The sequence below is a fragment of the Columba livia genome, chromosome 8 (assembly GCF_036013475.1).
Source record: "Columba livia isolate bColLiv1 breed racing homer chromosome 8, bColLiv1.pat.W.v2, whole genome shotgun sequence".
In the NCBI taxonomy this organism is placed as follows: Eukaryota; Metazoa; Chordata; class Aves; order Columbiformes; family Columbidae; genus Columba; species Columba livia.
This window is the reverse complement of record NC_088609.1, coordinates 24929979-24956208: the sequence shown is the minus strand read 5'-3', so window position 1 is coordinate 24956208 and position 26230 is coordinate 24929979. Positions and strand designations below refer to the sequence as shown.

The window sequence follows — 26230 nt, the reverse complement described above, 5'->3', positions numbered from 1 at the left end:
CAAAGACATCCCTGCAAAACAGATATTTATACTTGTTTTACTTTCTGTTTTGACTCTGCTTATTGTGAATAATTGTGAATCATATTGTGAATAGGCAGCAAATACATACTGTTAAAGGAATAACAAGCATTCCGCTGATGTCTAAAAGTTTTGGCTAGTATTTGACGTACAGGAGATTAAACAGTTGCCAGAGAAATGTTTACAGTAATTACTTCTTTTTTTTTAATTAAAGTCCAGACATGAAAGTTGCAGTGCTACAATATTGATTCTTCTTCAAAAATTAATGCAGTCAGTGCTTTTAAGTGTAGTGCCTTCAGGACTTGCTCAATGTTATCAAAATACATGAAAATAAAAGCTGGGTTTTTTTTGAGGAATTTTGTAATTCTGAACACCTGATCATGTGTAGATTATTACAGAGTTACCATGCATGATTAAATTTTGCTCTGACCAGCATTAAGTATGCATCTTTGTCAATAGCAACCATGCAAAGTTGAAAATTTGTGGATTATCCTTTGTCTCCCTGTTTCTGTCAACCAAACCAGGATTCAGTTCTGTGCCTTTGAGAAGGTTACACATGTGTTTAATGTTATGTACACACTCAAGTGCTTGGCTGAATGAAGGTCAATATAGCAGCTTGCAGCTCCTTATGTCACATGCAAAGAATTAGTTCAAGAACAGTCGTGTATACAATTACAGGCTAATTTCTTAGTCTTGGTTATTTTGAGATGTTGAGACTTCCACAAGACATGCTACATGGTCTTGCCTCCAGAGACCAACTAAAATCAGTCCATGTCCAATTGGCAATGTCAAAATACAAGCCAGCAGCTTTTCCCACAACACATCTTCAGCTCTCTACGCAAGCCCAGGCAGGCCAGATACACTTGACTGCTTCTAATTTACAGTGGTTTTGCTGCAGTGAATTCCAAAGGTATTGTAGGCGAGATTAAAACTGCTTGGGTTACAGCTTACAGTAGTAAAACGCTATGGGTTGATCTGTAATACTCAGAAGGTATTTCACATCCAGCCTTTTTCCCTTAAATTTTCATTGTTTTAAGTCACACCCAGGTGCTATTGTGCAATAGCACTGGACATCTCATGACTGTGTTGCTCTATATGTCTCATACTCCAGCTCCACAGGGAGGCTTCAGTGCCAGTATTTCCAGAAGTGCCCATTTTACCTGCAATATACAGACCTAACTTGGGCAAAGCAATTCACAGAAACTTCACTGAGCTGCTTTAGTCTCTATGGCTTGCTCTGATTTTGCTGAAGAAAATTCCTGGGTCCCTGAAGATTCCCCTGCTGCAGACATGAAGAAGCTGATGTTTTGGCTAAACAGATATTTTGCTATGCCCCATCAGGGCATCCCTGTTCTGCCTAAACCCACCAGGAGGCCGCAGACCTGGCTGTCCTGAACCGGGGTTCAGTGCCGGCGCTTAGTCCCATTGGCAGCCCCCTTTGCAGCACAGGTGGAACTGGGTTCACCATGGGAGTCCTCTGACCACGTTCTGTGCCAGAAGGGAACGTTGGATGCTGGACACTGACATGATGGTTTAAAGGCAGTTTCAGGCTGTGCCTTGTACTGCCACAGATGCAGTTAATCCCAGGTCTGCAGCCCAGCAGCTCTGTCCAGAGGAGGGACAGCATTTTCCCCACATGCTTCTCCCTGGCATACCCTATGGTCTTTCCTAGGCATCTTTTCATTATACAAAATTATTTCAGTGTGTATCATCAAAAAATCATATTAAATTGCTCTGTTCCTTTCACCGGCAGTTCTTGGAACTTAGGTTTAGTCCATTTTCTAGAAAGTGTCTCTACCAAGGAGAAATGCATAAAGAAAAGAGTATTTCATCTGGATAACCCAATGTTTCCATTATGATCACATAACATCTAATTATGTACTCCATAAATCTTCATATTTTGTTATGAAGCTCATAATAACAAAGTCTGATAAATAGATTCTCTCCCCTGGCCACTACCAATTGAGCAGAAAAAATACTTATTTATGAAACTTTATTAATAAAATGTGAATAATTCAAACAGCTTCTTCAGTGAAGAAACAGCAGTAGAGTATATTCTTATTTGCATATAAATGAAACGATGCTTTAGTGTCAGAGTGAAGAATTAAATAATATGAATTTTTACAGTGCGGTTCTGACAGCCTCATAAATATTATGGTCATAAGTTGCAGTTTCCTAAAAATCTCATTTTATCTTTTATTACAAAAATACGACCAAAGGGCCAAGTCCTGCTCATTTTACATGTGTGAGTATTCCCAGTGACAACACAATTATTCAGTGAGTGAGGTTACCAGATTCAGCCTTGTGTCAGATAGTGGAGCAAAAGCACAGTGTTATCTGCATATCTATTAGGAGAACAGAATCTCTTATTTAACCATGAGAAAAGCCTCGTATGTGGGTAAAATATAGAGAACAACAAAGACAATTGTAATTCTACATTCAAACAGATGCTCCAAGTAAATACAATATACAGCATGGGGAAAGGGAAAGCACTCGGCTGATACCCATAAGATGCCAGTTTTCCCCTTGGTTATGTGGGTACCAGTTTGGCCAAGCCCAGTATTCCTTTTAGGTTCCAAACAATCCCAAAAGCTATAGCATATATAAGAACATTTGAATTATTTTAAATGGGTCATTGCTGGTGAGGAAAGCTTTGATTTTATCTATTTTAATTTTGTCTAAAGGCTGAGAAAGTCTGTGAAGCACAACCCCAGACCAGCTATCTCACTTTGCTTTTGGCTGTAGTCTCAATCCTCTGCTGAGCCGAGCCCTCAGCAGCCGGCAGTGTTTGAGTGTGGAAGGACTGGATTTGGGTAAGAGAGAGCTGAGTGGGATGAAGTGCATTCTCCTGGGGGCAAATATATCACGGGCCGGGAACACGGCTTCAGAAACTGCTCCTGAGCTGTGGAGCAGCCTGGCATACCAGCTGGGTTCTGTCTTGTCACCAGTACCTGCCACAGATGTTTTTCTGGCCACAGCGCTGCACAAGTGGGACAGGAGAGTCAGTCACACATGGAACAGGCGTACAGGGAAAGGAAAACCAGATCTGGGGTGCTTAGAGGAAGGTAATTATTTATAGGGATTTTGGAGAGTTTATAAAGTATAGAAATTTATTTATGAAGTCTTGAAAAGAGGGACTATGGATGTATATAGTCTGATCTCCTGAACATTACAGGCAACTGTATTTAACCCTGAACTGAGCTTGCTGCTCTCAAACACAACATAGCTTGTTTCTGGCCAGCCTGTACGAAGGCATTGAGTCTCAATCTGGAGACATCAAGAGCCAAGGAATCAACCACAGCCCTTAACTGTTTGTTCCAAGGATTATTTATTGTCAGTGGTACTGAATTAGGTACAGAAGACTACACTAATTTACTTGATCCCAGCTACTAGGCATTATTTCTCCTTATTTCACTCTTCGGTAGGTTCAAGTGACCCTTATATTTGATATTTTTTCCTATGCATATATTTATAAAGTGTTATCAACTCACCCTTCAATCTTTTTTATCCAGTGGATAACTTAGAATTTCTAGTTCTTCAATCAGGTAATTTCCTCTGGCTTCAGATTATTTTGTAGCTCTTCTCTATGCTCGTGTTTTTTTGGTGTCCATCTTGCAACATGAGCATCAGAACTGTGCACACTGTGCCGTAATCACTCTTTGCCATTTGCACATAGAGGTAAAAACTGCCAGCATTAATGTGCACTCTAAGTCAAGGTTTGCACTGACCCTTTTTTGCTACAGTAAACTCATCAGTTGACCCATCAGTCCTTTTCAAACTTTTCCATTCTGTAGGAAAGCCTACATTTCTTATTCTTAGGTATATGTCTTCTAATGATTTTATTAAAACATACTTTGTTTGAACAAGACACCGTTTATAAAAGGTCAAGAATTCCTCTGCATCTTTGCCTGAGGTCATTTTTATATCTATTTTTAGCTCCCTTTAAATAGGCTGTAGAGGCTGGCATATTTTCTGACACTGCAATAATTCTTGAAATTTCAGATATAACCGATAGAAGATACTGGCAGACACAGACACTGACACGTTTGAGTCATTGTTCTGGGGCTGCGCAGCATTGGGAAAGGCTCATTTGCATGTGAGAGCAAAGCTGGCAATCTCAGCTTTCCTGTAAAATGGTTAAGGTACAGAAATGGAAAATGAAAAACAGAAAAAAGGACTGTAGTCCCATGGTTTTCAAATCAATCTCTTCATGTTAGTGCAAGACTCCTGAGTCCTGAATGATTGAATTTGACAGTATTCCTAAAGGGCACAATAGCATGAAGAGATTTGTCTCAATCTAGTGCTAAAGAGAGAAAGTTTTGCCATAGAATCACATTGCCTAACAAGAAGAGGAATTACAAGTTGGAAAGCATGTGGCATTTAGGCTAATGAAAACTGAGTAATACATTTAACAGTCTATATGATAGTTAAAACTGAATTTAGTATGTATGTGTATATGTATATACATTTATTACTGCTAGGGAACATGCCTCTCTTATTTGCTCTTTTCTAAGTTGTTTCTGATTTCTAATTATAAGTCTCTAATTTATGAGCAGATGATCTTGACAGCAGGGGGATGTAAGGATCTCCTACCTCTGTTTGTGCTGGATACATTCATCAACTATCTTCCTGGATCTTGCTTATCTCTTTTTCCAAGGCTGGAGGACAGTACAAATGCAGGGAGACTCCTACTACTTTAATTGACCCGGGAAGAGATTAGTAGACGTGCTCTAGTGTCAGCATGGGTTCTTCTACATCTGTTAGCAGATACAAGAAGTTGGATTCAGCTACGGATTCTGTCAGGGGTGGATGCAATCGCACAGCAATGTTCGTATTCCTTCTCGGCGAGCTCCCAGAGCTGGGCTTTGTCAGCCGTAAGGAATGTTCTGCATGGGCCTGGCTTGTCTTCTGACTTCTCATCCTTCAGATCCAACCTAGAGGTAAAGCCACAGGAGAAGACAGTGCAGCAGCTTGTCTTGCAGAGCATTAGATGTGCTGCTTTGTTTGTCATATTCAGTTGCTGCAGTTTGTTCTCTTTCCTTCTGAGAAGTTCCTACCTGGGTCCATTGTTAGAACGAGAAGATCGCTGTTGAATGAGCAGATGGAGCTTTCTCTGCCCCACCAACGAAGGGGTTTCTGCTTACCCAAGCCAACAGAGGGGTGTCTCATGCAGAAGCTGTGCCTTCAACTGCTCTGCAGTCATTCTGAATAAAGGAAAAATAAGATAGAGATACTTAAGCAAGTACAGAGGAAACAGAGTGGAAACGGTGCTCATAATCTGTCACTCTGCTGTGAAGATGTACATGAAGAAATGCTCTGATGAAGAGGTGACTTTTGAGAAGATATTCGTATGAGGAGAGTCAGCCAATTTGACTGAACTTCCTCCTTAAACAGAGGAGAAACAAGAAGGTAAAAGCCTTTTTTAAAGAGATAAGTGAGGGCGAGTATCGAGGCTGGTATTTTTGGCAGGCTATAACGAGTATTACAATAAAATGAGAGACAATATTAGATTATATTACAAGTGCAGTTATGCTTGTGAGAACAAATAAAGGTAAATTTGACATGATAGAGAACTAGAATCACCAGAAAGACAGCACAAAAGAGCAGAACACATTTGGATCAATAGGAAAGGAGGAAATGGAGACAAGTGATCAAGGTAGATAAACGACCTTGGTCTAAGTGAAAATTATTTTAGATGTTGGAACCAATATACATTGAGATATTGCAGGGAAAGAAACCACAGCTAGACAGAGTCTAGATCAGAAGATATAATGAAACCGATTTCTCACTGTGTATGAATGCAGCCGAAGTGCTGGGGAGAAGGGAGGGTGGCTCTGACTGACAGAAATGCCAGCAGTGGGAGCTGTACGGGGACGGTGACAAGTCAGTGTCCTACATGATGACGGCTCCAAGGCAGGGAGGCCAAGGCTGGCTGAAACCCTGAGCTGGCCAGGAGGCAGCTGAGTTAAATATGCAACTTATAAATAATTACCAGCTATTTTGCAAGTATTAGTTTGAAAAAATAATCAGTGGTTCAATTCCGTATGCAGCGATGGCTGCAGGTAAGATTGTCCCAAGAGGTTAATTTAGAATGACGGTGCCTGTCATTAGCACTGGGAGAAGCCTGTGCTCATGAATGTTTATGCTGCCCTTCCAACTTCTGTAAGATTACGTGGATAAAAGAAAGAAGATAATTTGGCCTTCATTATTTTGTCATTATCCCTCATTTAATTAAGGTTTTCTATAATCTGCTTTTAAATACTGTCACCCTTAACTGAAATTGGTGAGAACTAGCATACCTAATTTAGCAAAATTTCAAGCTGCTGCACCAGAGCAGCTCAGCAAGTTCACAGAATCACAGAACATTAGGCATTGGAAGGGACCTCAAAAGATCATCTAGACCAGTCTGCTGCCAGAGCAGGAGCGTAATAGGAGACTACACAAGTTAGCAAAAGTGGGGGAACCTCCTTCTGCTTTTAAGCCTTTTGTTAACCTAAGAGCAGCTTATTATAAGGTAATATGCAAGTCAGACGTTGCCTTGGGAACTTCGGCAATTGCAGGCATGGTTGTTATTGAACAAGGGGTGTAGTTGGGTATCTCTGCATGAAGTATTATGGTTCATAATCTGGCAAACGAGACCTGTGTGTTATCCAATGCAGGAGAGCTGGTCTTTAACAAGGAGCAATACTTATTTTAAGAAATAATGACCAAGATGGATGGAAAACAAAAGTGCTAAATTATTTACATATATGCAATTGCATTGGCTTCAGTAAAATCCCACAACTTCAAACGACAGCAAAACGTAATTCCAATAAAGAGCCTCTTTTCCTCGTCCTGCTCATTGTCAGTCAGTGGGTACAGTGCAGATCAGAATCAAGAGGCAGGTTTTTAATTTTTAATCTGTGCAATCCCTTTTGTTTCATAGTCAGACAATAAGACAAAGCAGCGAGCCAAGTTCTGCTTTCCACCAGCACGGGTGTGAGTGGAGAGCAGCTTCGTGGACCCTCCACTATTTAACTGAATTTATAGCAGAGCTAGTGAGAACAAGGTCTTGTCCAGGGATTGTAGTTATTTCGCAATAATCACACGTAGAGAAGACAGCTTCCAAGGGCTGAATGCTGCCGTACAGAGCACGAACGTCTCGCACAGCTCCAGCCCTGGGCGCGCCGGGCCCGCACGGCTCCGAGTTACGGGACGCACCGGCCGCGACCCCGCAGGCTCCTGCCAGGGCGGGCACGGCGGGGCGGCCCCGAGGAACCGCTCACCGCCCGCACAGCGCTGGCTGATCGCGGACCCCTCGTTCCCCACCACACGATGTCCATTACAAGCCCCAGGCAACAAGCCCCTCGGCCCGGGCCGGCGCTGGCCCCCGCGCTGTGTCCGCACAGGCCCGAGCCCGCCGGGCCTCCTGCTGCTCCGCGCGCGCCGCCGGCCGCCGCTCTGGGCGGGCCTCTCCGCCGGCCGGCCAATAGCAGCACGCCTTCCTCCGGGCGGCAGTCCCATTGGTCGGGGCGGTGGCTTCCGTCGAGGGCCGGGATTGGCCGCGGAGGCGCGGTCGGCGAAAGGCGGCAGCAGGCAAAACTCCGGCGCGTCGCGGCGTCCGCGTGAGTGAGTCCCCCCGCGTGAGTCCCCCCGCGGCCCCCGGCCCCGCCCGCCCCCCGTACCCGCACTCGGTGATCGGCGGCCCGAGGGCCCCGGCACCGCGTGGCCCCACCGCGGGGACGGGCCGGACCCGACCCGACTCGGCGCGGCCTGCTCGTCGCGGGGGAGATCCCGCTCTTTTCCCCCCGCCTCAGTCGCGGCTGATCCCCGCGGGGCCGGTCGGAGCGGCGGCTGCTCGCGGGACGGCGAAGTGTCTCTTTCCTCCCGGCGACTGCGGCCACCGGGGGGTCCCCGCGGGACAGCGCCTCGCGCGCGCCCGGCCCCGCCGCTCGTGTGCGGCTCCCGCGCGCTGCGGCTGCAGCTGGCACGCAGCTGGGGGCGCGCGCCGGGCCGGGCCGCACGGCGGGGTGTCCGGTGGCGCCGGCGGCCGGGACGGCACCGGCAGCGCAAACCGCCGCTCCGCTGCGTGGGTCCGCTGGGTGTCCGTAGCAAACAGCAGCTCGCTGCGGACTCGATCCCGCCACACTGGCTTTTCCTAAGTGTATGGGAACGTAGCGCCAGATCGGCGAGGAGGTTAGTTAAATGTAAATACGCTCAAGTGACTTGCACCTGTCTGTAGAAAAAGCACATACATCACACTAATTGTTTTACTGACCTTACGTGCTTGATGAGTAGAACCTCTGTGTTAGACAACGTAGGCCTGTGAGAAACTCCAGGCACCTTACCACTGTGTCTGAGATCCCTGCTTTGTTGTGAGAAAGAGCGGGAGGCTGTGCCTGCCCGAAGCCTTGAAATACAGGCGAGCTCAGCGGGCCCAGGGATCTTCCAGCAGGGCTGAACTGACCAGCGCCTGCGTCCCCGCTGGTGTCACCTCTGCCTGGGAGCTCAGGTGTGGCTTCGGAGACCCCCCAGTAGAGAGGTAACTACAATAAAACGTGCTCTTTGCAATGCATTCGTGGCCTCTGGCTCTTCTTGTGACGCGCCTGCGTATGCGTACACAGTAAGTGACAAAGTAGAGATATTAATACCAACTTTTATTTTTGACACGCTGAGGTCTTTCCAGGTAAGTTGCCATTTAAAGGAGCTTTGCATTTCTGCGGCAGCAGTCTGTTCCTGATAGCAGCGTGGCTTTAGCTGAGGACTCAGCAGCACTATCACTAACTTTTGTATGCAAGGTTCACATATCTGACTCGGAAGACCCTGAACCTATGTGGTCTGTTTGAATCTGTCGCTGTGTTGTGTTTTGGGTTTCTTTTTTCTTATCTTGATAGTTTGGAGAACATATTTTTACCTGAAGATGCAATTTAACTGCAAAAAAGTTCTTTGAGCTGAAACTTTGGATCATATTTGTCCTCTTAATTTCTTCTCTCTCGTGGTGTCTTTTGAGTGTTTTTTAATGTAAAAACTAAATATCTGACAATCAAACTTTGTCTGATGTTCCATTTTATAACTGTTAAGCTCACTTCCAAATTAGTTGACAATTTGTTAATATACTCAGGTATTTGGGGCATTTGGTTCTGCAGACAGTAGCTTGTGCGTTTAACCTGAATGGAGATGACACCTTGAGTTACTGAGCCCCTTTCAGCCTCCTCTTGGCCTGCGAGCCATCGACATGTTCCCGTGGTGGTTTGTGGACAGACAGAAACGTTCATTTTCTCTTTCCAGCCGTGTTGTTTGTGACCAGCATTGAGCTGGGGCTGGCGCGGGGCGGGATCAGAGCAAGCAGGCTGTGGTGAGCCAGGGGCGTCTGTATTAATTTGCACACTTTATTCTGCTAATGTGGCCATGCTGTGCCAGGTTTGGAACAGGCCTGTCTGCCTACTCGGTGCTACCAGCGGGTGTGTCTGCCCGTGAGAGAGGAGAAAAATGTCTTATCTCATTCCATTCGTTTCCAAGTCCCGCTCTCCGGCAAAGCTCCATCAAAAATAGCAGCCATTGCCTGTCCCCATTCTGTTGCTTGACAACGACAGACTAAAGGTAGCTCAAATTCTTTAGGGGCAAAACATATTTCTAGCTCCATAGCTGAACCAGATGAATCATTTAATTTGAAGTTTTTCAGAATGTTTTTTCCCCATGTAGAAAAGTTCAGCCAGAACGTTGAAGGTTTGTCACAGTTACAAGCCAGGGAGATCTTTGGAAGCAGTGTTGGGCAGCTGTGAGAGGTGGTGCTTCCAGGCTGGCTGGCCACCCGCTATCGTGCCCTGCAGTTCTCTGCCCTTCTTTTCCTCATTAAATAGGATTATCAGGGTTTTTTTGATTGTACACTTTATGAATTCACAATCCTATTTACATTGTTTCCAAGGTTTGGGAAGAAGCACTTCAAAATAAGTGTGTGCTATTATTTCTTGTTGTGGGGAGGGCAACAAATAATTATGCCTTTTGTTGATCTTACCTAGAAGGCAGAGAAATCTCTTACATTGAGAAGACATTTTTTCCTCTGGTAATTTCTTTCAGGTTTTCTGTCTTTGTATGGGTGTTGCAATATGCAGTGCGGCTGTTCTGTGTGCATCAGTGCCTTGCCTTTCACAGCAAACTTCAGGGAAAAGATAACGCTTTAATGTGAATCAGGAAACACACGAGAGAGGAAAGAAAATCACTTGTGTCTAAGCTTATCCTGCAGTTCTCCTTCCCTTCCCCCCCTTTTTTCCTCTCACTAGAGGTAGAATGGGTTTACTGGTTTAGTTTTATTCTGGGATGATGGGTGATGTTTTGTTGTTTTAGGTAGCATAGGGGGGAGCTCTCCAGACCCCCTAAATCTCATCTCAGGAACAGAGTGCAAGGCCAAGAAGTGTCTCACCAGATATCCTTGTTCCCCCAGGTGCCCAGGAGTGGTCCTCAAAGTCTTGGATTTTGTACTTTGGGTTTGTTTTGTGATGGAGACCGTGTTGAAGCCTCACTGTGATGAGCAGCACCCTCACCAGGCTGCAGACGTCCATGGGAAGCAGGAGCAGAACAGCAAGCTCTCCGGTATGTGCTACATGGGGATTGGTCTCTGTACACAGTCGTGCCTGGGAGGTGCAGCTGGGTCAGCAGATCTCAGCGCTCCGACAGCGGGGAACGTTGTCCAGGCAGGAACCCGAATTCAGCGTCAGACAAATCAGCGTATTTGGCAGATTCGTTAGCAGTTACGGAGAGAGCTTTTCATCGTTGTTAGTGCAGACCTCAGGACTCTGAGACTGGTGGCACAATGGTAAGGGAAATAGAAATCTGCTGTTTTCTAAAGACTTAAAAGATGTGCCTTTTGAGTCCTTGTTAGGAGTCTTGGTCTTTGCCAGATTCAAGTATTTTTTGGTAACAAAGCAACTTTACTGGAGGAATTCCAGCCCAAATTTGATGTTGTAAGTTACTGCCAGTATATTTTTTCTTAGTAAAAACTGAAGCTTAAGCAACTCTCATCAGAAGTCAGACTAAAATGCAAGCATTGGAACAAACTTTATTTGGAACAAGTTAGATAGCAAACTAGTTCTGAACAACATTGTTCTAATAGAGCCTGTTAGAAATATATCACTGTTGAAAACTATTTTCTAGCTCCGCCCTGTGGCTACTGACCTCTTGGGATGAAGTTTGTGTAGCGTGCTTCGGAACCCAATAACAGGATTATCTCCCCTGTGTGTCTGAGTGATGCAATAACATTTTGCTGTTAAGTTCTCTATAGTTCTGTTACGTGGTTTCATCTTTTATTGTCTTTGAGTGTTCCTGGGGAAGATGTTACAAACATCAGCTTTTCCCCCTTCCTGTATTCTCTCGAATGCCTTACATTTGTTATGTAATACGTGAGTGTTTGTGTCAAAAGTTGAAATTACTGTGCAAACTAACTGGAAATACCACTTTTTAAACTATAAAGCTTTTTATCAGCAATTCTTTTTAGTGATAAAACAACAAGAACTACAGCAATAAGAGCGAAATTTCTGAGCATGTGGGCAACATGAATGCTGTCGATTCAAAAAAAGTTCCATGGTAACTTCTTGAATTTTTAAGGTTATTTTCAACAGGATTTTTTACTATATTGACAGTAAAATGTAGTGATCTGTCAGACTTTCAATTTTCTGCTTTTCAGGGTGTTTAACTTAATCTGGTTCTGTAAAATTGGGGAATGAGCAGAATAACTGTTCAGTTGACCAGTCTTCCTTTGCCTTTTCCTAAGGGATTATTAGACACAGGGTCCTGCATGTTGTGACTGTTAGTACCAGTCTGGTCATTTTTACCCTAGAATATTTTTGAAGTATGATTCCTAGCAGAACTGATTAACCTTTTACCTGTATTTGTTGACCAAAACAGTATCTTAAATGAATGTAAGTGGTTTTGGTGTGTAGCATAGGGTTTTTTTTTTTCATTCCTGAAATATCTCCCCTGAAATTACTTAAAACAAAATAACTTGGAGGCAGAGGGAACAACTTCAAGGAAAACAAAATAGGTAAATGGATAGCAAGAGAGGCACCAGGCTTCAGGTCTCAAAAGTATTTTTAGTATGTTGGTTTTTATAAATTTTTGAAATTAAAAAAGTTACAATGGAAAGTTAATTATAACTTGAATTACCGACTAATTTATTGGACTTTTACAAGGAAGAAAGGGTTCTTTTCGCAGACTTCAGATTTTGTTGCTGCATGAAGTAGAGCTAACATAGAAGGCTGGAGATGCATGCTAATCCGTGCTTTGTTTCTTGCATATCGGTGATATTTTGAAAATAATTCTGATTGCTTTTGACTTACTGTTATGGTAAAATATAGTGCATTTTTATGTATGCAGTACAATTTATATATTTATGTTAAATTTAATTTCTTATTTATTTTTTAGGATGGAAAATGTATACATATATTTTCCTTCCATCTGATTGACTTTCTAAATATCAATTTGTACTTACTTCTGTATAATAAAATATTCTTCACCCCTTCTTTACAGAAATTAGTCACAGCATCTACATCATAGCTTCGAAAAAAGTGAACTCTTATGCAGGGTATAGAGAGCACTGAAACTACAAGGATTTGTAAACAGAATGGAAAACTACGTAATTTTTGAAATAATACAGTACAACATCCTTGTTGTGCCATCTAGTGATGGCAGCACAAAGTGCAGCAACTTACATGCAGAGCAAACAGGGTTTTTTGTGTTTACTACTTTAAGTAACAGTGTGAAAGATTGCATTATTGATCTAAAAAAACCCCAAATCCTATGTTTTTTATTTGCATCCCATGGATGTGCTCCAGTGTTTACAGAAACAACTATTATAGTTTTGTCCTTTATGAAACTGACATTTCAAATCTCATTAAAACATTTATCAATGATCTATAAACTGTTGTCTCGCTAACCAGAGGCTTTTACCCTCTCAGGAACTGCCAGGTGGCAGATAAGTGGAAAATAGAAGAATTAAATGCTGCAGCTTATAAGGGAGTATGATGAACAACAACAATAGCAAGTAAGCAGAGGGTAATGGCAGCAGGGGTAGACACCTGCCAGCTGGTTTTTGTCCTCTGTTTCTGTGAATTCACAGTCCTAGGAACTGAAGTGTGATTTGTGATCTCAAATATAGATCAAATACTGAATCAAGCTATAAGATTCCTAACTTATTTTCCCCATTCTTTCCACAGCAGGAATAAAAAGAGATATTGAAAAACTTTATGAAGCAGTGCCACAGCTTGTAAATGTGTTCAAAATTAAGGAAAAAATTGGAGAAGGTAAATGTTTTATTTTTGCCTGCCTAGACTTGGATTGCTTTTTGTATTTCTAATTTAAAACATATAAATGCAATTTAAGCCAAATGCCTTTTTAAGTTACTACTTGGTCTCTGTAGGAATTCTGCTATGTTGCTGAGCATAGAGCTGTGCTAATTACGGACATTTTCAAGATATTTTCTTGAAAATCTGGTATATTAAAGCCTTTCAAAAAAACAGCATTCCAGTTTCAACAACTAAAATTTTGTGAGGTAGATCTGAGTAAATAAGTCTTGACATTCTATTCTTTTTCTCTTTTACACGAGAAATCTATTTATATGCAGCTGTGTTTTGATGTACTTAACTGCTGCTCCTTAGCTTGGCTTTGTTTTCACTGAAACCCTGTGGGCAGAACTGGAGGAGGAGACTGAAAGATTATAGCCCTTCAGTTAAAAAAACAACACACTTTTTTTTAAGACATACAGTATCAAATTTCAGAACATTTGTGTATACCTTGCCTTCAACAGATATTATTGCAGATACCTTCGATAAACAGTAAGCATGACCATAAATAGATTTCTAGATGCTTCCAAGCGTGGGATTTCAGCACTGTTTGGAACTTTACTCATTTGATATCTAAAATGCCTTGTGATAGTCCACACTTTTAAAGCAAGATGTTGATGAGAAGCTGGATTGTTTTATGGGTTTTGTGATGGAATACCTGCGATAACAGGCTGCTTGGCTAAAAGGTTTTGTCTCAGACCACATTCTCCCTCCCCACCCCAAAAAACAAAACCAAAACCAAACCCAGCTCCATTCACCACAGCAATACAAAATTTCCAAACAAAAAATAAAAGGAGTTCAGTCTATCATAAAAAAGATAGTATAATTAAACAAAACCTCTGTTTGTGAATAGTACTCTGATTTTGCTATTGGGAGCAGACAATGGTTTCAAAAAATACCACTTTCAGTTCTGCAGCATTAGGAGAAAACAAGCTTCAACTTAGGATTCTGCGCTGGAGTCACTTTCATTTTAGAAGTTCTCACTACCAAAAATAATGTCTTAGGTCAACTTGGTACGCCTTGTTGCTGTTACCAATTCTACTGAATGTGTGGGACTCTAGATTTTTGGTTTTTTAACTGTAAGAAGTATTTAGTTTTTGCTGGCATTTTGATGTATGTATACACTTAGAGACTGCTGAACTAGCATGATGCAAACATAATACTTAAAATGTCATCAAAAGTAATTTGTACTGTTTGTTCATATGGAACAGTGGTTCAGTTTGTATGTTCCAATATTTCAGATAATTAGGATAAATTAACCTCCTAAGAGGTATATTTGGAGACCCTTAATTAAATGGGTGGGTAAATATCAGACAGTCTGAATACGCTTCTTTCTCAATGAGTATCACGTTCTGTCTATGCAGTAATGCTCTGGGCAAACAAATAGTAAAGTTACACATCATGTGGGAAATCTTACTTTACAGATAAGGGAACAGAATTAAGAGAAATGTAGCAATTTCAGAAGAGCTTTGAATAGTAAAGGCAGTGCTTTCCAGATTAGCATTATATAGCCCACTTACATCGCAGGGAGAGAAGAGTTAGATGTCAGATGAAAGCAAGCTACCGAAACAAGAAAGCAAATCAAAGATAGGAAATTTACATTCAAAGAGCTCTGTGTCCCAGGCAAGTTAGACAGTGTTACATTTGCATTTTTACTGACATAAAAAACTTGTATACAAGATCACCGAATTCAGTAGTAGAAAAAAGGAACTGCGATTTTTATCTCCTAGAATCTGCTTTTGATGTAGTAGCAAGTATACTGCAGGATTGTGAGCAGTTAGATCACTCCTATAAAAATCTGAACTGACTTAATTAAAAATGCTGAAGCCAGTGTCCTTCTCCCTTCTTTACAGGTACTTTTAGTTCTGTTTACTTGGCCACAGCACAACTACAAGCAGGACACGAGGAAAAAATGGCTCTGAAACACTTGATTCCAACCAGCCACCCTCTGCGCATTGCTGCTGAACTTCAGTGCCTCACAGTAGCAGGGTACATAACCAAAAAATCATGATTGTTGTGACTAAGCTGCTGCACGTTGTCTTGCTGTTCTGTGCTTATTTATTTGAAGTTCCGGCACTTCACTTGCTTTTTTTTTAACTGCAGAAATGTCCATTCTTTTTATCAAGAGCAAATAAGAAACGGAGTGTCTTACCTGTAACAGATGCCTGTTTCTGCTAGTCTCAGTTTGTGGATGGTGTTGTATTTTCCATCTGAGAAGTTCTGTGATGTATCTCTGTGACAACAAAAAATCCAGTTCTGAAATGCTTGGAAAAAATAATCTCTTCATCATAAAATATGGTTTTAGGAATGAATACTTGTTGCTAGAATGTGCTGAATAGCACGTTGTTAAAGCATTTGGTATCATGGAGATTCAGTCCTACATTTAATTGCAGTACAGCTACAAACCATGGCCCTACAAATAATCTGTGGAGCTCTCATTGCAGATTACAGAATTCAAATGGAACATAGCAATGGCAAGCAATAGCAATAGCTACTGACTGCTATCGAAATATAAATTAGATTATAAAAGAAAGCCTGACTGCATTTTTTAAGAAATAAAGGAAAAGAAACATCCATCTTCTGGTGACATTCAGTGACATTACTTCTCTTCCAGGGGACAAGATAACGTTATGGGAGTTAAATATTGCTTTAGGAAAAATGATCATGTGGTTATTGTTATGCCATATCTGGAACATGAATCCTTCTTGGTAAGTCCCAGACATTTTATGTGTAGTAAAACTTTTTAATTAAAGCAGTTGCATAATTACAGTATCCAAATAATCTTTCAGGACATTTTGAATTCTCTTTCCTTCGAAGAAGTGAGGGAATACATGTTTAACCTGTTTAAAGCACTGAGGCGCATTCATCACTTCGGTATTGTTCACCGTGACGTCAAGCCCAGTAACTTTCTCTACAACAGGCAGCTAAAAGAGTAAGTCTGACCAGGTGACCATAATGTCATCTTATTTGGGGACATGTGCCTTGGCAGAACAGTCCATTGGGCTTTTGTGGCTTTTGTCCTTCCAGCTGCATAGCATGTGCTTAAGTAGTAAAGCTAAAAAGGTTTTTTTATTCGTAAAATTTTTCTTTCTGTGTTTAGGGGTTTGAGAAGGGAAGGTGTCCGGTTGGACTGGATGATCTTAAAGGTCTTTTCCAACCTAAATGATTCTATGTAGTCAAAGTTTATAGTGGAGGTTTATGTTTTGCTAATCCACAATCTTAAAAATTTGAGAAATACTGGTGGTGTGGAGTTTTTTGCCGTTTGTTGGTTTTCTGTTGTTGTTTGTGGTGGTTTTGTTTGTCTGTTTTTAATCTGTCACATCAATTTGTACTGTTGGTTTGCTCTTCCAGCATTTCTTTGAGCCTTAGTCTCTGCTTTGGGTGTGGAGGCCATGGAGCTGAGACCCAGAGACAGCTGGATTGTCTCTGTACTGGTTGCAGCAAAAAGTAATTATTTTAAAGACAAATAAGCAATTCTTTTAAAGACAGATCTGAACTGTGAAGTAACGCAGGCTTACCTGTTTGAAGACTGAAATAAATTCCCGTAGTGTTGTTTGAAGTCTGGCAAGGCTTCAGCATTGTTAGACTTGTCTGTCTTCACTGCTGCAGTTGTGCCTCTGCCCATGGGAATCCTGCAAGGGTCGAGTCTGTTGGCTGGTGGTTCAGAGCTGTAGAACTAGAGGAACCCCAGAAAGGAGCTGCTGGGAATATTTCTTTTAACACTGTTGGACAAAGTACACACTTGAGAAGACGAGAAACAAGGAATTAAGAGGAGATAGGTAAGACAGGACTGGAGGAGGAAAAGGAAGAAAGTAGGACTGTGATGCTGGCAACAGTACAGATAAGCAACATATTGAGTGAAGTGTGAGAGAAAGATAAATAAACAAGCAATGAATAGTAAACTTTATTATTGGTGTATGCTTTGCGACTCCTGATTCTAAATTTGTGTGTTTCAGGTATGCCTTGGTAGATTTTGGCTTGGCACAAGGAACCCCTGATACGAAAATTGAGCTGCTCAAAACTGCTCACTCTGAAGAGCCGCAGGGAAGTTATTTGCAGAATAATCCCAGCAGAGCCTCGGCCAGTGGGGTTTCTGTCAGTGTCGCGGCACCGAAACAGGCAGCTCAGCAGCCGGCCTCCAAAGCAGCAGAGAAAAGGCCCAGCTCGCTGTACAAAACTCCGACGAGACCAGGAAGAGCAGGAAAGGTTCTGCGTGGTTTTCATTACCGTTGTCGCGTGTTTGCTGCACGGCTCCGTCCAGCAGGGGGCGGTGCGGCACCGGCGCAGAGGCAGCGCCCCGCGGCGGGCCGGGGCTCCCGGCGCTCCGGGGCAGGGCCGCGCTGGGAGCCCCGCGGGGATCACCCCATACCCGTTGGGTACAGCGGCACCCGGGGCTGTGCAGAGCTTGGGTTACCTGCGGGCAGCTGTGCGTGCTGTGGGACTCCTCCCTGAGCCAGCCGCTAATGCATTTCTGTTCATTACCGCGCTGTGTAACAGATGCAGCACAGTGACGTTCACTTTGTCTCGGGGTGCTTCTGAGGTGTGATTAGTTTTGTAAGCATGCTTGCTGTTCTGCCTAGACCACGTTTTCTTCATCTGCAGTAAACTGATGCCTGAAAATGACTTACCGTGCAGCTGTTCTTGTTTTATGTCACTTCACACTTTTCTGAACTGTCAGTGTCCAGCTGACTGTGTTGGACAGGATCCTTATTGTCCTTTGTGTTGGTATTGCAGGAGGATTCTGCGCACCCTTCTGTCCAGCGCTCTGTCTTCGGAGAGAGGAATTTCAATGTCTATAGTTCCACATACCAGGAGAACTCAAATACAAAAGTAAGAAGCATGACTCATCAGTAAGAGCAATCTGTTACAGATTTGAAAAATTAGAGACCTGGTTGTTCTGTAAGACTGAACACCACTCCAGGAGGCTGTGAAACTAAAAGTTTTTGAACAGATTATTAAGTGTGTCTTTGAAAGTCCTGAAGAATTTTTCCTTTTTGATTCAGTCCCTTTTGAAACTTAAAGAGCTAGTTCTGTAGCTGTCTCCATAGCTGATCTTGTTTGTACGCTGTGCAACTAAGGCAGACTTAGCTTGTGAAACTTCGTTTCTTTTATTTGGCAGTTGAAGCTGGAGAGAAAACCTGTAATAAATATTCTCCTGTACTTTTGGTGATTAGTATTAAATATGACAAGGGGGAAACCCCAACTAAAATAAAGGATTTGGCCAACAGTGATTATCTTATTGTAGAATTAGAGTTTGTGCTTGTGCATTGCTGTGGAATTTCGTATACTATTGGTTTTACTCTCATGTTGAACCAAACAAATTCTTTGAAGTAATATAGTAACTTTAGAAATACTTGTCTTGTAACTTTAGAATATCTTATGTATATTGTTTTTTAGTAAGCACTGAAAAATGTTTTCAGAAGGGAGGAAATCAGGATATTAGAGAGCTCCAGTGTCTTTTTTTTATAGATGTTGTGATATTGTTAAAAAGGTTTGCTCTCTTGTGTTCTAAAATTGCAGCTTCTTGCTCGTGTGTACCTGTTCGGTCTTCCTATCTGTCTGTAAAGGGAACCTTATCAAATATGTCACCTTCTCTAAAATATCTACATTGCAGCTCATAAAACAATCCAAGATGATAGACGTTTCATCTAGGAAGTTAATAACAAAGAAGAAGATTGTTTCTACCAAAACACTGAGCAACGGGGCAGCCAGGAAAGCTGCCAGTGGTTGTCCCTCAAACCTGACCTGTGACTGTTACGCAACGGACAGAGTTTGCAGTGTTTGCCTTTCAAGGTAATTTGCTTTGATAATGTTGTAAAATTGTCTGCTGTGCTGTTGAGCAAGGTCAGAAACTTAGATTTACTGGACAGCTGATTTAGTGGGTAAAAGATAGCATTTGATCTGTGCAACCCCTAAAACACTGAGTATGCTCTTTTTAAACAAGAATAGTTCATGGAATTCATGGACTAACTGGTTCACTGATATCTGCAGCAAAAGAGATTCACTGTTAATGATTTTTTTTTTTAATTATCTACATACATGTGTTGTAGAAAATCTCTTGAGTTAATTACAACACTTAGAGAAGACAATACATCAATCTGTCATTAGTGGTTACCTAATAGGTCTAAATCATGCCACGGTTTGGATTCTGGAAATCATGAAATGTAGAATAAAAAGGAAACATGAAAAATTTCTATTTGTTCGTTTAAAAAATAATGTTTAAGTTTTAACAACAGACAGAGTATCTTAATAACTCAGTTTGGCTCCATCCCTCTGCAGTTGGCTTTGGTTATGATCTACTAGTGCCTTTTATCCACACATTAAGGAATACAGATTAATGTAGAGAATTCTGCTTACCAGGCACAGTCATGAAACTCTGGGGTCCCTCTCTTCCCAGACTGGTGATACCAACTTCATTTCAGAAATATTCAATGAGGATTTTGCCAGACTCAGAAGTGGCCCATAGAAGGACGGCACTTTCAGTCATATAAATAACCTCTGGAAAGTTTTTTTAAAATCTCACACCTTTTAGTTAATCTAACAAAGTAAATTCTTGTCAACACTCAGAAACAGTGAACTGTTGTTTGCTGTGGACTGATGCAAAGCCAGAACATCCACATTCAAGAATCTAGTGCGTTGGTTTTGACTTTGGTTAATTAGTCTCAACTTTGAAGTTTCGTATGCAAACAAGCCTGTAGCAAAAACGATGCTGTTGAATGAAACTGTAAAAAAAGTCATTGTGAGTGAAGTATGCAATTAGTATTTCTGTGGTATTACCTTATGCTACATAATATAATATTAGATAATATAATAAGGCTATTACCTTATGCAACACAATCATTTCATACTAGATAAGATGCTTCAAACTTCTATAAAACTTGAGTAAAGTTGGGTTAGGCCGTTTACACATCTTACACATGTATATTCTAAAGATAATATTAAGCATTATTATAGTTAGAACTTATTTATCAACTTTATATTCTAAACATGTTTGTCTCCTATTACAAGGTGTCAGCAAGTTGCTCCCAGGGCAGGAACACCTGGATTCAGAGCACCAGAAGTGTTAACAAAGTGTCCCACTCAGACCACAGGTACTGCAAAACACACTGAAACTGATACCTTTTTTCCCACCTTTTGATCCCTCTCATTTCTGCCGATTATGTTGTCTTTTTTATGGGAGGGGGAATGTTTACATTTGAAATACGTTTTATCAACCCTTCTAACACTTATCAATCATTTCCTGATTTTAATTAAAAGTTTGTCATCCAGAGTAGGAACAAGTTAGGAATATTTTTCTGTGTTTGAAACTTGAACATGTCTTTATTCATTTGAGAAGTAGTGCTATATGCAGGAGTTGAACACAATATGTTTTAAAAGAAAATAAGGCTTTAATTTTTACCAATTTTCTTGGCTTATTTATTCAAGTAAAACCTTGAATAAATCTTGGGGAGAGGACATACTTTAGACTTTTCTAGACAGATTGTCACATATAGTTAGTTTGCTGTCATAGCAGGCATGGCTAGAGGTATAATTGCAAATGTGTTTTAGAGAGAAACGGTTAATATTTTTTATCAGATTTTTCCCTTTTCCTAGTGCTTTAAATAGCTGGTCTGTAAATGTCGTAATTTTTTCTTACTAAATCTTTAATTTCTCAGGCTTGAAAACTACCAAGTTAATAAGTTTCAGTATTCTGGGACCAATAAAAGCAGTTACCTGTTAAAAATTTGGTGTGTGACCAGGACTTTTGACTTATGAAAAAGGGGCGTAAATACAAATGTCCTCAAAATTTTGGTTTAAAATAACAGCTTTAGCCACTTTTTTGCTGAATACCTTTTTGGTATTGTCAATTTTCAGTACTTCAGGTGTGCATGCACACTCAGGATAGACTTAACAATACATTTGAGCTTTTGCTTAGATAGCTTAATGTGATTTGCAACAACATCTGTGCTGTGGGTGTGCATGGGGTGTCGAGAGGCAGGGCAGCCTGTTTGGAGTTCCTGTGCTGTAACAGCCAGCTTTATGGGCTAGGAGACATCCAGAAATCCAGGACAAGTTCAGACAATCTCTGAAACTGTCTAGACAGAATTTAGGCAGAAAGAAGACATACCTAGGAAATCTTGGACATGTGCTAGTTTTAAATATGCTTTCAGACGGTTTTCTGTTCTCTAGGGTAATGGAGAGCAGGACTACAGAAAATATGGGTAAATCTGGAAAGCCTTGGGTGTGGCACAGACAGCCCTGAAAGTATTGAGTCAGTGGTGCTGAGCTCCTGTAGTAGCTCAACAAAGGCCTTAATTAGAACAGGGCAGACAAATACTAATATTTATGAAATTACGTTGTATTTGAACTAACAAATATTCTTGTCCACTTCCATCTGGGACTGCTGTAGTCACCTCCTTGTATTCCTGCCAATCGTAGTACTAGTTCTGGTGTCTGTGCCGAGCCCAACTTACCAGCTGGATCCAGCTGACTCCATCCGGAGCTACCTCAGTGCATCCAACCCAGGTTCACTGCGCGGGGAACACAACTGCAACTCCCAAGCTGACATTATGCAGATCCAGTTACAGTTCAGCTTGGACTGTCCCTCTGCTCCCCTTTCCTCAGTCGGCCTTACTGGTTGGGTGACACTGGGCACAAGCAGCGAGATGAGTCGTGATTTTGTTGCCCTTGCACAGTATCTTGCACTGTGGTGATGATCCCAGCTCTACCAGAATTGCAGGGCCGGGATTTACTATTTACTAGCCATTCAGATATATAATGTCTATTAATATCAGCAAGAGTTAAGTAATTAAACATCTTTAAAGGTCTTGACCTTCATGACTCCAGCTTTCCCAGTCACATACTTGGGGTGATGCACAACACCTCAAAGAAGACAGTGTGATGTTTTCAACAGAGATACAGTAATATTAAAGCTTTTTACAGGAACTATGAAGAAGATAGAAGACTTTTGCACTGTAAATTGTGCCAAATTATTAACTTGGATTTTTTTTCTTAATAAAAGACTTAAAATCTGGTTTTACGACTGAGGTCAACTTAATACTTTTTTTTTCCAAAGTCCTGTGCTAACAGTGTTTGCAAATAAAATGTCCAAATTAATTATTGCCTAATTTACTACCTATTTTTTGAAAACAAGTAGAATAGCTATGGCTTTATTTCCCAACTGTTAATTGTTCTGTTTAGAGCCTGAGAATCCTTCAAACTTTCTTCTTCACTTTCCTTGCCATCTCTCAAAATGTGCACCTTAGCGAGCCAAAAAATTATGGCAGACAGGTATTCTCATAATTTTCAGTGTTAAAGTTTCCATCATACTTTGGCATCTATCCCCAGAGTACTCTCTGTACTCTTCATAACACGATGAAAGAGATGAATAACTTCTATTACCGTTCTTAAACTGGCTATCTTGTCAAGTGATTTTGTATTGGAGAGGAACAAAGCTCACAGCAAGAGAAATTTTTTAGTACTGCCTAACTGTGGCAGCCTTGGTCCCAGTAAGAAATCAGATTCCCATTAATTTGTTAATTATTTGTATTTATGATCTTTATATAAGGTTTTTTCACAGGAGGTGAACTGAAATAAATATCAAAACTAGCCAGTTTTTCACTCCCTCTCAACTCCCTGGGTAAAACAACTTCCTAAACCTAAAATGTACCAAAAGAATGTTTGAGGTTAATAGAATTATTCATACCAAAATTGTATGGAAAAGCTTAAACACTCCCTCTGCATCAAAGCAGGAAATTATTCTTCAGTCTAATCACAGTCATTTCCACTGTTCACGGAAGTGTTATCTGTGTGACCCAAGTCAGTAAGTAATCCAGAACATCCATTTTTCTGATAGAAACCTTTCAGGGCATAATTTTTTTTAAGGAAAGTTGTGATTTTGTTTGTGATGAAATAATGAGTTTAGTTATTACTAAATTTGCTTTTGATTGCAGCAATTGACATGTGGTCTGCAGGAATTGTATTCCTCTCTCTGCTCAGTGGACGGTATCCATTTTACAAAGCAAGTGATGATTTAACTGCTTTGGCACAAATCATGACAGTTCGTGGATCCAGAGAAACCATTCAGGCTGCCAAAACTTTTGGTATGCAAACCTTAATTATGGGGACAAGGGGAAAATGTATGCTTGGTCTGCTATTTAATGCAGCGACTTACAATATGTGATTTTTTTTTTTTTTATACATGTATATATATATAAAAATATATTTTTCGTTTTGGGAGTCATTTTAGAGCTAAATCACACTTTTTGCATGTAAAATAATAAAAGTACTAGTTATATATACAGAGTTTTTTGCAAGTTTTGTATCTTTCTATCTTCTGTAATTTGTATACAGGGTACTTCATGCCATAGGTTTCCCAACCTGTCTACTGCCTTTCACTAAGTTAGGACCGCTTGAGGTGAAAATATGCCAACTAAATGTTTTTTACTGGCATTTGATTAGAATTCTTGAGGCAATGTTTCTATTCCTGCAAAATTGCCCTGGAGGCTTCAGTCAGCATGACTTAATATTTAGATGATGTAAACCTTGCTTCCCCTCACCTCAGGACAGGCTAGTACAAAAAACCAAAACCCAACAGATGGCCTGTTTTAAATAACAAAACCAACACAAAACACACAAAAACCCTAAAATAATCATTCCCCTAATTGTTTGCAAGCCAAATGCTGCAGCACTTGCTACCTGGAAGTGCAACCGACAGCAGTCAGTTCTGTTAAAATGACATTGAAGCGCAAAAAGATGGTGTGTGGGGTGGGTGACAACGTGTCACGACATAACTTCACAAACCCAAACAGCTTTGTTCTGAGCAGAACTGAGACTATTATCCTTCTGTCTTGCTGGGGCTATTGCTCTAAAACTCTGCTCGTTCGGAGGAGCGATAGGGGGTGGATTGGGTTCTTGATAGGTTGATATAGGTTTGGGGTGGTTTTTATTTGTTTAATGCTGGTTACACTTCAGGACGTGAAGTTTCTCTGAATCAAACTTAGAAGTTACAGTTGCATACAATGTATAATAAAAGGTCACTTACTGTAAATGTTTTTCCTAGGTAAATCAGTTCTGTGTACCCAAGTTGTCCCAGCACAAAACTTAAGAACCCTCTGTGAGAAGCTGAGAGGAACCAACAGCAGCTGCAGGAGAGCCCAGGGTGAAGTGCCCAGCAAGTCTGTAAATGACTCAGCTTTGCCAGTTGCAGCAGACAAACCGTGTGCTCCTGAGACACCCAGAAAACAAATTCAACACGTAAAGAGCCTTCAGGAAGGTGACGGTGCTTTGGAAATGAAGGCAACAGACATGAAAGGATGGGATCAGGTTCCTGATGAAGCATATGACCTGCTTGATAAGCTACTAGACTTAAACCCTGCAACAAGAATAACTGCAAAAGAGGCTTTGCTGCATCCTTTTTTTAAAGACATGGGACTCTGAGAAGGTATCATATTCTGTGATTGCTTTCATATATTTTATGTGGAAATGAGATACTGAGGTAGTTTTACCTGGTTGCCCTCAACATTTACACTCATTGAAATACCATCACACTGAACTACTGAAATTTTGTCTGTACAGTTGGACTGCATATGTAAGTTTATTTTAAGAAATACTTGTAGATGTAAAAGTTATGTAAACAACACTAATATGGTCTTATCCTAAGATAGTTCGGGGGGGTTATTGCTGTGCATACCTGTTCTCTGAGGAAGTTAACTGATCAAACGGTACAAAAGAAACAAGTTTCACAAGCTCTATGCTTAATTCTTGAGATATTCCCTTAAAATATACAAATTTGCCTTAAGGTATGACTGAAATAAGAAAGTGCTTGAGAGACTTTTTTCCATACTTCCATCTTTCTGCTTAGTTCCTTATTAGTACATGAGGGACTGAAAACAGAACAAAGTGTGTTAATTTTGTTCAGACTATTTTGAGAGAACAGTGTTGCTTTGGAAGTGTTGCTAGAGCAGGGCCAGGTGCTGGAGGTGATATCATCAAAAGAAAAGCATAAATGTTTTAAAAGTACATTTTTATTGCTGTCTGGTCTTTCCTACTAGGAAATAGTAATAAATAAATGCAGTTACTCATTTTGCATAGCCTGTGTTTCCTCAGTGCCCTGGGCAACTGTCAATATTCAACAGCTACTGCCTTCAGAATGTCGTGTGTGACATGCATAGGTTTGATTTGTGTTATGGAAATTGATTTTTTTTTAAAGAATATCTGTTAAATAAAGGATTTATTCTTCAGAAGATTGACTGACTTTTATAGAAGCATCTCTAGACAGGTGAGGTTTTCCTGTGCGATGTTACTGTTCAGGAAGAATTATGCACATTTGTTTCCTGCATAAATTCCTCAGTGATATGAAACATTTCTCAGGTCGCTCTAGTGTATCTGACTGTTATAGTGGAAGTATCTTAATTATCAAGGAAGTTAGGACCAGACAATAGGTTGGTTCTAAGTATGAAAAACAACCTTAATAACCTCTAACCCTGTACATTCAATTTGCAAAGTAAGTTACGTTATGTTCAGCAGAAGTTACTCTAAACCCCTTGATAATTGTGGAGACTGATTACAGTGTTTTTTTTCCATCTACATTTCTTGAAATGCTAATGGATTTGTTGCTATAGGAGGCTACAAGCCCTTCCGAGAACAGATTGCTGCTTTGATAACTTTTGTATAAGCCTTCTCGTATGAGCCGGTGGTTATGATAGTGCAAAGGTCCTGACCAGAGAGGGGGCTGAAGGGACATTACTTCAATATCTTCAAAACTTTGAATATATAGAAAGTGATGGTAATGCTGTTCTGTTCCTGGCATCAGCTGTTAGAGAAAAATATTTGCAGATGTCAGAATATTGATTGCAGAAAGTCTTGAAACCCACAAGACCCTGGGGCCCAGGTCTTAGTAATTTTTGCTGTTTATATAA

General features: G+C 41.0%; 1 protein-coding gene and 1 long non-coding RNA gene across 5 annotated transcripts; one reads left to right on the top strand and one right to left on the bottom strand.

Annotated features, from left to right (window-relative positions):
- Window positions 1-1996: 1996 nt before the first annotated feature.
- On the bottom strand, window positions 1997-18951 carry LOC110361361 (uncharacterized). Of its 3 annotated transcripts, none has more exons than XR_010474376.1 (4): window positions 17960-18951; window positions 16850-17053; window positions 15484-15564; window positions 1997-5222 (listed from the first exon to the last, which is right to left on the bottom strand). It is a non-coding gene; the product is annotated as an uncharacterized LOC110361361 (long non-coding RNA). The 3 variants fall into 3 exon arrangements; XR_010474375.1 differs by having other exon boundaries at window positions 16850-17007; XR_010474377.1 differs by lacking the exons at window positions 1997-5222; window positions 17960-18951 and adding an exon at window positions 10581-10796 and having other exon boundaries at window positions 16850-17294.
- On the top strand, window positions 7548-25552 carry CDC7 (cell division cycle 7). 2 transcript variants are annotated; one of them, XM_065072625.1, is made up of 12 exons: window positions 7548-7622; window positions 10439-10587; window positions 13206-13292; window positions 15185-15320; window positions 15946-16039; window positions 16121-16263; window positions 17288-17537; window positions 18066-18161; window positions 18946-19124; window positions 20340-20422; window positions 23264-23413; window positions 24373-25552. In XM_065072625.1, exons 2-12 carry the CDS (start codon window positions 10494-10496, stop codon window positions 24747-24749), a joined length of 1689 nt encoding a protein of 562 aa, XP_064928697.1. In that variant the 5' UTR covers window positions 7548-7622; window positions 10439-10493; the 3' UTR covers window positions 24750-25552. The 2 variants fall into 2 exon arrangements, with proteins under 2 accessions (XP_064928697.1, XP_064928698.1); XM_065072626.1 differs by having other exon boundaries at window positions 7570-7622; window positions 13209-13292.
- Window positions 25553-26230: the final 678 nt, after the last annotated feature.